The sequence below is a fragment of the Glycine max genome, chromosome 10 (assembly GCF_000004515.6).
Source record: "Glycine max cultivar Williams 82 chromosome 10, Glycine_max_v4.0, whole genome shotgun sequence".
Taxonomy (NCBI): Eukaryota; Viridiplantae; Streptophyta; class Magnoliopsida; order Fabales; family Fabaceae; genus Glycine; species Glycine max.
In genome coordinates, this window is record NC_038246.2 from 32,288,951 (window position 1) to 32,301,455 (window position 12,505).

Below are 12,505 nucleotides of genomic sequence, written 5' to 3' on the forward strand. Positions count from 1 at the left end.
AACACAACACCAATAACACTTTCACCTCCACGGAACTATTAACTCTCTCAACAATTACAAAACGACCACCAACCACAGAAATCACACAACAATCACAAAACCAAGCCTTTAACACAAATAAAACAGCACTACTTGTCCCATTTTAAAGAAAAACAGGCAAAGCCAATTTTGCCATTTTAAAAATGTGTTAGGTGCACCTAGCAACCCGATCAAAATCCTCCGAGGACCAAAGACCACCTTCAGACCAAGGCTGTTATGCACGATGGAATTAAATGACCGACGACGAAAATGCTGTTGCCAAGTGGTATGAGTGAATTGAAATAGTTAATTCTAAAAGTTGTGGGGCCTGCAGAAAAATTCACTCTTCACAAAAATCTCCTTAAACAGTAATAATGGATTATTTGTCCTTAAAAATCAACTTTTTATGCTTAAAATTTTATTTTTTTCCTTGAAAATAAATCAATTGTGTTTTAATTTAATTCTCTTCCTATTTTATCCATACCAAACAACTTTATAATATTATTTTTTATTCTATTTCTCACATTTTCTTTTAATCAAACAACACAACAAATCAATTTACTTCTACTTTATTTCTCTTTCTCTAAAATATCACTTTTCTATCTTTTCTATTTCTATGATGATGTGTAAAATTGGACCGCAAACAAAGTCAAAGTCAATTTATAGAGCGAGCAAATAAATGAAATCTTTGGTTACGTGGAAGATTCCATAATAATAATAATAAAATATGGTCCACAGAAATTATAAAGGGAGCCTGTAGTCCTGCTTATTATGAACTGATTCTAGTAGCTAAATAAATTTAGAAAAAATTAAGAAAAATAACGACTGTTACTGAGTTATTTCAAATGAAGAGATATCTAACTATCACTCAATTTATTCATTACAAACGAAACGTATCATCCGAATCCAATGCACCTAAGCTTTGCAATTAGGAAGGAAAGCTAAAACAACTTGAAAAGTACACATTTTTCCATCCAATCAACAAAAAATGCATATGGAACTTACAATTATTGGTCGAATGTAGGACCAATTGTTTCATAGTCTGCTTAATAATTGCTATCTATATCATATGGAAGTTGCGTTGCAATTTGCAAAATGAGACAATTTTCTCTCAACTAAGAACTTTATATTACTGTATGGATACTTTGTGGATTCGGCGCATGTAAAGTAAGGAGTACACTTTGAAAGGAAAACTTGAGTCATAACTACAAATTTTTTTTTTCTCAATTAAAATATTAACACTGCACACAGTCCAAGCATGTGGAATATTTGTCGAAGTCAAGAGAAACATTAAGAGATCCCTTCGGTGTATCCTGGAAGTCAAGTCTAAGTGTGATGACTGGCAAGTATTTCGATGCTTATGTTAGTGAATTTAAGAAATAACAAAAATGAATGTATATTTGATTCTGAAGCATACAACAAAGTTAATCTAAAGGGAACAAGTGAAGTCCTTGATGATAAATCGATAATTCTAAGGCAATCAAGTGAAAGAAAGAATGAACATTACTTGTTAAACACATTATAAGGATAGAAATTCACGCATACGAACAGGCCTTTTTACTGCATTAGTAAAGCCCTGCAAAGCAATGAATAAGTCACAATTAGCATTCTGTTCTCGTGTAATTAAAAAGGGACTTTTTTTTTTTGGTAAAAATGTATGAATAGATACAAAAATAACTATTTCAACTCAGGTGATCAATTACTAGACTCGTCTTATTTTCAGGCAAACTTCTCATAGCACCAAGTGTTGATATGTGAAACAATAAGCAGCAGTGGTAAAATTTGTATCAGTTACAAACAAGTTCAAAATTGTGCTCTAAATCATTGTTTTAAAATTTGTTGGATCGGACTGTTCAAACCAACCTGACCCCATTCTGATCCAGGGCCAACCTTAAAACCACTCACAAATGGTTCAACCACCCAAAATCAGAGACTCAGACAAGTTTTGAAAACAAAACAAAAGATGGTTGGATTATCCGTGACACTAAATTTGGGACTTAATTTGGTCAAACATGAAGAGTGAAGAATATTCTTTACCGTAGATCTTAAGACTAAACTACCTTAAAAAAGAGCAGCATAACAAACAAGATTGGTTGTAAATGCAAATACAATTCTATTTGGAAAATTGCCATATTTATTAGTGAGAGCATAATAGAACACCAATTGCACACATTGCAGCAATACACTTGCCGTCCCAGAGACAAAAGTCTCCTATAGAGTATTCTCTATCCACAAATTGCAAAAGACTTTTACTCTTTTTAATTACACAACTATCTATCAAATATATACTCCTAATATCCAACTACCAGCGATTATTTTCTATGCATAACTGCCATCATGCAGTTTCTAATACAGAACTGCTCTCTAATAGATTTGGTATCCGATATATACTCCTAAATCCTAACAATCATCTTACGCAGAACTGCAATCTAATAGAATTACTATTAGAGAACCAGTTGTTTTCTATGACATGTAATCCTAATAATTAAATACCTCCAATCCGTTCAGAGCATGACTTTTTAATATAGCATATGCTCTACAAATGGATGCGTACAACATTTCCAGATTGCAATGAACAGCAAGAAAATCATGCAAGTAAAATTTACTAATATAGCATCATCACTACCAAAGGTAATAATTAACGTATCAATGAATCAACTATTGCTATTAACTTAAATCATTTCTCCATTTTGCTTAAAAGTAGTGAAACTACATGCAATGATTTTGCAAAAATGTTTCTGTTAACATATCCAACGCCTTGAATTAATGCCTTTAAGTTCACAACAATGTATTCTTATTAATTAAATGCAATTACATTTTATTTTTCTGTCAAGTGCCAAATAAAATAAAGAAACTTCCATTTTCATTCATTACTAAAAAGAAATGCAGTGTACCTCGTTATATTTAAAAAGTATAGGGTATCGATCTTTGTCCAAGGTAGCTTCTTCTGGTAGAGATCTGTCATTACTTTGTAAACCCTTAACATTTACTTTTTTAAACCTGTCCTCGAAGCAAACAAAGATCAGCTGGAGTAAATGATGACTACATAATGATAATCATTCAGTAAGGCATGCTAGCCATCCATAAATCCAATAGTACAACAAAACTAACCAATATAAATCAATGGACACCATTAATCCTATTATACCCAAGTCACCAGAATTTTTTTTAATTAATAGTAATCAGTTAAAGGGGAGGTTTTCATTTTTTATCCATGAAGCATGGTATCTTTGCCAGATTGTATCAAAGTCTAAATAAAATTCAAAGAAAAAAAGAAATACCTAAAAATAATTTTGATCCAGATTTGATGTCTAACAAAATCAATATTTTTACCATCATGTAGAGAGAAGACCGGTAGACTCTGTAGTGAGGAGAGTAGACCAGATGGAGAGAAGGCAAACAATTCGAGGCAGAGGAAGACCCAAAAAGACTATAAGAGAGGTTATCAAGAAGGATCTCGAACTTAATGATTTGGATAGAAGTATGGTACTTGATAGAACATTATGGCGGAAGTTGATCCATGTAGCCGATCCCACCTAGTGGGATAAGGCGTTGTTGTTGTTGTTGTTGTAAACATTTAGTGATACATTGTAAATATCTGGAATATAAAATAACTCGTTCTCATACTAAATCTGGCAAGATATAGGTAAAATGTTGGATAACTGGTATGGCAGATTAGACGAAAGAGATTTTATTTCACTGAAACTTCTTGGATCAAGGACTTTTGAGTGCATGATCTCTCCTAATCAATCAATTACAACTCCAAAAACTTCTTTAATTTTTCTATTTATAACAACTTTAACCAACTAACTTCCCAAAGAAGCTTCACCCAGTTAAAGACCCACTTGCATTGAGCCATTTTCTGTTTCTCCTAGTATACACATTCTTAATAGGAGGTGTAAGACATTATTTCATTATGTACATCAAACTTGAATTAATATATGCTGGGAATACTTTTTAGAGACAGAAATCATTTCCATGCAAGGTATAAATGCCAGGAAATGTCTAAACCTGCTATGGAAATTTATTAAGGAAGGCCTGTGACTCAGCTAGATTTAATTTTAATGGATCTATTTGTTTAAACTTATTTGTTTAAAAAACACATTTTTGAATAAAATAAGCAGTTTTCTACATTTCTGGTGTGTTTGTTTAAACTGTTTTTGCTTAAAAAAGTGTTTTTTTTTTGTTTTTTTAAGAAGCAAATCATATCTGCTTCTTAAAAAACCACTTTAAAAAATACTTTTTACTTTTTTTAATTTGAACAAACGGGAAATTCCAATTTCATGACACTTAATTAATTTTTCTAAATTAGAAGCTATAATAATACATGGATTGGTTAGCAGATATGATTCTCATATATCAATATTCGCTTTAGAAGTAACAGATGACACAAAAAAGTAGTTTTACTGTGTTATGATAGCGATTTACAAGGGACATAGAAATCACTGAGGAAGAATCACCTGTCAAAGAAACTTGAGGAAGTTCTGGATGGTTTTTTCACATTTCCCATGTTTAGTAGTTTCCCACAGTCTGCTGCAATTGAACTTTTATCGGAATTCAAGTTTGGTGAAACAGCTGTGGGATTAGCATTTAATTGCTGTGATAAAACATTAGCCTGATTTTCATTAGTTTTCATATCAACTGCAGTTGCATGATTGGTATTGGCTAATGGGATGTTGTTAGTTCCAGTTTCAATAACTTCATGCCCTCCATTTGTGAAGGCCCCAGTTTTGTCATTACTAACTTGTAAAATCTTATGCTTTTCAACCTGTGTACAAAAATGGAACAGATATAAAAGTGAAAAAAATGGATACAGACATCCCTAAAGCAATTGCCAAATTTTAAATGAATCAATTTGAAGGAAAAAGTTATTCGAGAATTAAGCCATTCATGATAACGTGAATAAAAAACAATGTAAGGTTTTACCAAGGTCTACAAGCAATCTCAAGAATGGAATTATAATTATAATAAGATTAAAAGATTACTGCTATAATATTAAAAAAAAATGAAAGATATAAATAAGCCTTATGGAGCCAGATAGTTATATTTGACATTTAAATTTCATTTTCATTCTTTCAAACTTGAACTTATAAACAAAACTAATTGTTAACCTTTCAGACACAAAAGCAAATATTATATGAAGACAGCAGTGAGAATGCTAGCGATGAGTATAATCATTGGTCAACAAACATTTATTTATTTATAAGTAATAAGTTATGCTACTAGTAAAGAGGTGAGACAAAGGAGAAGGTCTGAATATCCTCCTTAAATAGAGAAGCAAGAGAAAAATATGTAAAAGACATCAAAGTTAATGAAGTCTCACCTCATGTACCAAAACCTGCTTCATAGCTACAGAAAGCACATTATGGTTTGAAGTATAATCCTGCACAAATGTAGACAACAGAATAGATATCAAAATCTGGCTGAGATTCATATACTTCCACGATAGAAATAGGATTAATGATCCAAAGTCCAAACCTTGAAATTTATAAAGTCGCTGATAGGAGGAACAAGAGACAGTGCCAAGCCATCAGCTACTTCACACCTCTGGGTTTGAGGCAGCATATCTGATTTCACAGTTTTATACGTTATAGTGTATGATACCATTGTGCTAACTAATTGAGCAAGATCATTCTTCTCCTTATCTGATAGTAATTGAAATGCTACCTAAAGATAAAAGAAACCACATCAAAAAAGAGGGAAAAAACCTAGTGTAACCAGAGCTGAGCCAAGCTAATATGAGCAATGAAAGATTAGCTTAAGCTCAACTTAGCTATCAGACTACCGAGTTATTTACGAGGAACATCAGATTAAAAATCATAATCAAATTGAAGCTAAATGGTCCTGATACAGAGAAAATTTATTGATGAAAACAAGGTAAAAAAAAGAAATGAGAAGAGCTGTAGATAAATAAAAATAGAATTAAAGAAAGAACATAGCAATGCAGGATCTTCATATATAAATTTAAAAAACTGACTCAGTACTGCTGTTGCAAGACTGTGAAATGAGATTGGGGGTTTATAGGTTCTAGGGATTAAAGCAAACTGGACTAAAGTTTTGTTCAAACTGAATTAAATAATAAACTAAAGGAAAAAAGAGGCATTCTTTATCATGATACTTTCTTTCGCCTAATCATCTCAACCAATAATTTATCAAACAAGAACAGTGCGTCACAAACACAAAATTGAACATCAAATAACACAGGATCTGCAATTATATCTGCTCGAGCAATTATAGAGGAGGAAAACAAGGAGACAAAATTGATTAGATATATTCATAACAAACAGAATTAGTACATCAGAATTAGTACATCACCGGTCTTATAGTTGGTGGGGACAGAATATGTAATAATGGAGAAATTAAGTCTTCAACAAAGGAACTAGCTGATAAGTTCCTTGCAATATACGGTGGGATTTTGTGGTGCCAGGTATTCAAAATGTCCATCTTTTCCATCATCATTGTACGATATCTGAAGATTTTTATACAATACAGCATTAAGAAATTTTGTTTGGTAAGAAAAATACATTTTACAATTTATGCTAAGCCTACTAGCACAATAACAAGATATACCTCTGATGTGACTTTGGCCACTCAATGGTTGGTTTCTGAACTTGAGATACAATATGATGTACAGTAATTGCTACTAGGGGCAAATATACTGATGAAAGGAAAGATAGAGAAACAACAGTGATATTTAACTTGTTAAAAGTATTAAAGTAGGTAAATTATCTTCTTAGTGTTCTTACCATAAAGGGGCAACTGTTGTGTATGCATTATATATTGATGCATTAGATCATAAACTCCCAGATTGTTGAAGCACTCAACCTTCAAACAGGTAACAAAATTCTCAATGATTCAAAAGAATCAGTGAGTGAATCCCAGGAAATAAGTGAGATGTGATAAATGCTTACAGTTTTCTGCATCACTGGGTCATGATAATTGAGCCGCAAAACATTTTCATGAATCCCATCCAGAATCAAGTTACTATCACCACTGCACATTAATATTCCCATTTTACCAAGAAGAAATATTTGAACATAAGATGGAGAAATGAGAAAAACAGTAAAATATGGCCTACCGGTTTGACACAAGGGAGTACAAGGAGTCAAATTCAAAGGACTTGCCTCTATGAGATTTTCTTTCAATCTTTTTTGTTCGTCTCTTATGGAATATCTACACAAAGAATATCACTCAATGCTAAAGATGGTAAATTTTAAGTAGTACTTTTAGACAATTACTGGCTAGGAAATAAACAAATTTAAAAGAGTAGTGTATATTACTTCTTTCCAGATGTCTAGAACATTCTTTGACATGTCCTTCTGGCCAACAACTTGAGAACCAATATCAAACTGTGCACAAGTAAAGCAGGTGAATATTAATCCAGCATCTAATGAACAAAACACATTTTCTTCATTCAAGCAAAATATACTCCAAATTTTGAAGTGAAGGGCCATAAAGTCAACAAAAATATTGTGATATCAATTATATGGCCAGGAGCTTTCTAATAGGTTTCTGATATATATACGAAATGTTGCCAGGAGCTTTCTGGCAAAAAAAACTAGCAAACTGTTACCAGACTAACAGTTAGTCCCTGTATTAAGGTTGCGAATTCACAAGAACATGTGGAATGAAGTCACACTCGAAACAATGAAAGCAAATCGACACATTGTGGCCAAATTTATGCTACACCTCACACTGAACATACATTCTCCCACCACGGGCTACAGAATGCCCTGCAATGTGGCCACTACGGCCTCTATTGAAACCTCCACGACCACCAAAAGGCTGGTAATCGAGATTTGATGACCCCGAGTGAAGCGGTTAGGCAAAATGTGCTTGGGGAGGATTGTAAGAGGATGAGATAAGGAAGATTCTGAACAATATACCAATGTCGCTGCCTTCTTTCTGAACTTTCTAAGATAAGCTTTGTGTGCAAGAAGCAAGGTGTTGTAAATATCATTGAATACTGATATTTATTTTTCTTGATATAATCTCTTATTTCCTTGTTTAGGTTAGTTGCTTACCTGTAAAAAGGGAGATTAGAGATTTTACTATTCACACAACTAATTCACAAACGTCCTTTTCTTCAAAATTGTATTAGAGCTCCTAATCTTGGGAGCTATTTCCACTGCTTGATATCAGCATGCCTCTGTTCACTCCCCTTGTCATTGCTGCCTTCGGGAGCCGTGGTTGTACCAGGAGGAGTGCCTTTCCTCCACTGGTTAGACACCAGAAGAATTGGGGCAGATCTCCACCCCACACGCCACCCTAATACCTAGCATGTGTAGGCCACTCTTTGGCACTAGCACAGAACAGCTCGTCAGTGTCTCCTCTGACTATCCCAGGGGTCAATTTGGCCAAATCCAGTGTTGTGCACTCTAGATCTACAACACCACTCTTTCCCATTTTTACAGCATTTTTCTTATGCTAGTGGGCTCTTAATCATGGCTGAGGAATAAGTTACCACCTTGGGTCCTAATGACCTTCCAAATTTGGGGGTTTTTTACCAACTTGACGGTCACAACTATATCTACAATGGGCACAATACATTCTTACCACTCCCAAAAGGCATATGAAGTTGAGCCATATTGAAAGGGGAGGTCCAAAGTTTGAGGCTAGGGATGATGAAGACTCTCTTATCATAAACCTAGCTATGGCACTTTGGTTCACAAAATAAGCTGTAATTGCATGTTTTATCCCTCCATTCGTGAAATGCAGGGGAATCTTAATGAGACATACTCCATGAAGAAGGACTTTACTACCTACTATGAAATTGAAAGCAAGATTCAGTACCATGCAAGGAACCCTCTCAATAACTAACTACTATGGAACCCTAAATGGACTATGGATCAAGTTAGACCATCTTAGAATTTTGCTATCGGACTAGCTCAACCCTAAAAAACCTATTTATAAGGTGAGGACTGCCCAAGCTTTATAAGCTCTATTTAGACCATATCTCTAGTTGATGTGGGGAAAACATCCCCTATGAGGCTGCAATTAAGGCAGCCCCCAAAGAGGTCACAACTAAGACAGGCTAGAGCTGACAGCAATTAAGGTAGCATTCCAACAGGAGAGGACTACCTAAGTTTTACTGATGTGTTACCTCTATTTACAAAGCATTTTATCCATAAGCTTCAGGCCATGGCTTTTAACCAAACGTGACAAGTTGCTTTCACCCCCTCCCTTAATTTATTGTAGTTGATTCCCAAAATATTATAGTGTAATGTTGTGATAGCTGCTTTGTGGGATTTGGGTAATTGTTTAATGACTCCTTATAACTTTCTTTAACATCCAACATTCTTAAGCATGAACTTCCTAGGATTGTTATGCTGAACCCGGGCTGATTGGTAATTGCATGAAGCTTCCATCAAGCCACTCAAGAAAGCATCATGCACAGTTGTTGGATATTGCCTACTTGTGGCCTCACAAGCAAAGAACAATTGATCCCTATATTTTCTTTCTTTTTGAAGGCAAAATGTATATTATATTAATGAGATAAACAGAACAGTACAAGTGGTACTGAAAAAAAAGAAAATACAAAGCACCTCTGGTGCTGCCTCCCAAAGATACAACCCAAGCTAACCCATCAGAAAATCAAAACCACCTAGATTAACCAAATTGATCCTTTATATTAGAGGACCAATGATTAAAGCTAGTGTTGAACCCTTTCTCCCTAGCTTTTAGCCAAGACCAAGCTGAAAACATAGCCTCTTCCATGACTTTCGAGGAGTCAAATTGTTTTCCTTGAAATATGAAGTTATTCCTATGTTGCCAAATAGTAGTAGTTAGGGCCACCCACCACCCATACCATCTGCTATGGTTTCCATTAGCTCCGAATCCTTCACAAAACTGTGCTAAATGACTTGCTGGGATAATTGGGAGAGGTCCTACAGCCTGTAACCATGACATTGATTCCCACCATAGGGGCAGTGTCATTTGACAATTAAAGAAAAGGTGACCCACTTCCTCCTGTACTTGACCACATAGAGGGCATCCAGTATCTTGGATAGTGACATTTCTTCTTACTAGGTTACCCTTAGTAGGTAATCTGTCCTTGAGGAGCCTCCAAGTGAAGATTGTTGCCCTTGGGGGGATTTTCATCTTCCATATTGATTTGAAAATTCTGACATCTGAGGCTAAGGCATTAGTAGTCAGCATTAATCTATATGCTGAACTGGTAGAATATACTCCTGTAGGTTCAGCTTTCCACACCATGGTATCCTTGACATATCTCTGAATAGAGATAGAGGTAATATCCTCCATAAAACTCACTGCCAAAGCATTTTCGTGGTCAAATAAATTCCTCCTCCAGTTGAGATCCCACCTCCATCCATCTGCAGAGAAATATCCCATCTGTGAAATGGTATTGTGTTTTTGCCTGTTGATCAGAAAAAGAGGGCTATATTTCTGCTGTAGGGTGCAGTCATCCCCTAGCCAATGATCTGTCCAGAAATGAATTCTGTCCCCCCCACCAATCTTCCAAGCCAAATTTTGAGGAAATAGGCTCTGTCCAGAAGTATGGTAGATCTTCCTCAGGTCCCTCCACCATTGAGAGTATCCCCTTTTATCTCTGCCCGACTGAAACTCGTCCCAACCTCCATATTTAGATTTAATGACCCTAACCCATAGTTGCTGCTGGTCAGAAGCTAAAGCTCATATCCATTTACCCAACAAAGCTTCATTAAATTTAGATATTTCTTTAATCCCCAAACCACCTTCCTCCTTAGGTAAGCAAATAACTTCCCATTTTACCCAGGGAATTTTCTTGTAGTCCTTGTCTCCCCCCCACAGAAAATTTCTTTGCAATGTTACCAATCTATGAGCTACCTTTTGAGGGATCTTGAAAAAGGAAAGCAAATATATTGGTAAAGCATTGAGCACCGAATTAATTAAAGTCACCTTCCCTGCCATGGAAATATTCTTCTGTGCCCACTTAGATAACTTGGATTCATATTTACTAATCAACGGCTCCCAAACCAAGTTGCTTGAAGGTTTAGCCCCAACCGGAATACCCAAATAGCGAAAGGGGGTTTGCAGCTGCCTACAATTCAGAATTTGAGCAGCTTGGTTTACCCAATTGACTCTACCACCTATAATCCCAAATTGGCTTTTTGCATAATTAATCTTCAGCCCTGAGACCAATTCAAATCCCCTAAGCATAGCCTTCAAGACAGCTACATTCTCCCAAACAGCCTCTCCCACAAATACTGTGTCATCTGCATATTGCAGAATATTAATGGGTTCCTTTTTCTTTCCAGTCATATAGCTTCTATATAAATTCTTCTGGACTGCTTCCCTCATCAATCCTGTGATGCCTTCTGCAACTATATTAAAGAGTAAGGGAGCTAAAGGGTCCCCTTGCCTCAAGCCTCTAGTAGGAGCAAATTCCTTTGTAGGACTGCCATTCATAAGAATTGAAATGCTTGCTGAATTGAGACAGGTAGAAATCCAGTGTCTCCATATGGGACAGAAACCCATTCTTTGCAGCATGTAATCCAAAAAAGCCCATGAGACTGAATCATAGGCCTTTTCAAAGTCCACCTTGAAGACCATAGCTGGCCTTTTGCTTCTAGAAGCTTCCTCAATCACCTCATTAAGGACTAGTATGCCATGCAGAATGTGTCTATTTTTTATGAAAGCTGACTGCCTCTCATCAATAAGACCAGATACCACTTTTCTCAACCTGTTTGCTAAAAGCTTAGCTATCACCTTGTACATACAGCCAATCAAGGAGATTGGTTTGTAATCATCAAATGACTGGGGATGTTTAATTTTGGGAATTAGAGCTACAAAAGAAGCATTACTGCCTCTAGGGAAGCTGCCATGCACATGGAATTCATCTACAAACCTTCTGAAATCAGTTTTAAATATATCCCAAAATTCTTTAATGAATTTGAAGTTGAAGCCATCAGGACCAGGACACTTGTCCCCATCACAGCTCCACACTGCCTCTTTGATCTCCAAATCCGAAAAAGGAACCACCAAAAACTCTCTCTGCTCCTGATTTAATGAGGAGAATTGCACTCCATCAAGAGTGGGTCTACAAGACTGCTGTTCAGAGAATCTATTAAGGAAAAAATTAACAGCCTCCTTCTTAACATCAATAGGGTTCTGAATCCACTCTCCCTGAATGAGAATTCCTTGAAGACCGTTATAATGTCTTCTGAAATTGATGACTTTATGGAAATAAGCTGAGTTGTTGTCCCCTTCTTTTAGCCATTTATCTCTAGATTTCTGCCTTAATAAAGACTCATAAGCTGTTGAGGCCTCCCACAATTGTTGCTGTAATTCTTTCTTAGCCTTTATCTCATCAACAGATAAGCTTCTATTAGATGCTAAATCCTCCGCTTCATTGAGCTTCTTCTTTATATTGTGGATCCCCTTATCATTTATGAACCCATAGTCTTTACTCCACTGCCTGATGGCCTCTTTCAAGAACTTGAGCTTATTTTTGAGCACAACCCCCCCCCCCCCCCCCATCCCCCCT

General features: G+C 35.7%; 1 protein-coding gene across 3 annotated transcripts in view; it reads right to left on the bottom strand.

Moving 5' to 3' along the window:
• Positions 1 to 857: 857 nt before the first annotated feature.
• The window catches only part of LOC100785041 (chromosome transmission fidelity protein 18 homolog), a 52,543-nt gene continuing 40,895 nt past the window's right edge, over positions 858 to 12,505 (bottom strand). The window contains exons 13-24 of one of the 3 annotated variants that reach the window (XM_006588983.4): positions 7,299 to 7,367; positions 7,097 to 7,191; positions 6,930 to 7,011; positions 6,765 to 6,843; positions 6,589 to 6,676; positions 6,334 to 6,487; positions 5,497 to 5,685; positions 5,342 to 5,401; positions 4,479 to 4,786; positions 2,913 to 3,018; positions 1,526 to 1,594; positions 858 to 1,331 (exon numbers count right to left, since the gene is read on the bottom strand). In XM_006588983.4, the coding sequence (XP_006589046.1) occupies positions 1,538 to 1,594; positions 2,913 to 3,018; positions 4,479 to 4,786; positions 5,342 to 5,401; positions 5,497 to 5,685; positions 6,334 to 6,487; positions 6,589 to 6,676; positions 6,765 to 6,843; positions 6,930 to 7,011; positions 7,097 to 7,191; positions 7,299 to 7,367 (1,287 nt within the window). In that variant the 3' untranslated portion in view covers positions 858 to 1,331; positions 1,526 to 1,537. Of the gene's footprint in view, positions 1,595 to 2,912; positions 3,019 to 4,478; positions 4,787 to 5,341; positions 5,402 to 5,496; positions 5,686 to 6,333; positions 6,488 to 6,588; positions 6,677 to 6,764; positions 6,844 to 6,929; positions 7,012 to 7,096; positions 7,192 to 7,298; positions 7,368 to 12,505 lie in introns of all 3 variants that reach the window. The other 2 variants (XM_006588982.4, XM_003535168.5) reach the window with 2 other exon arrangements.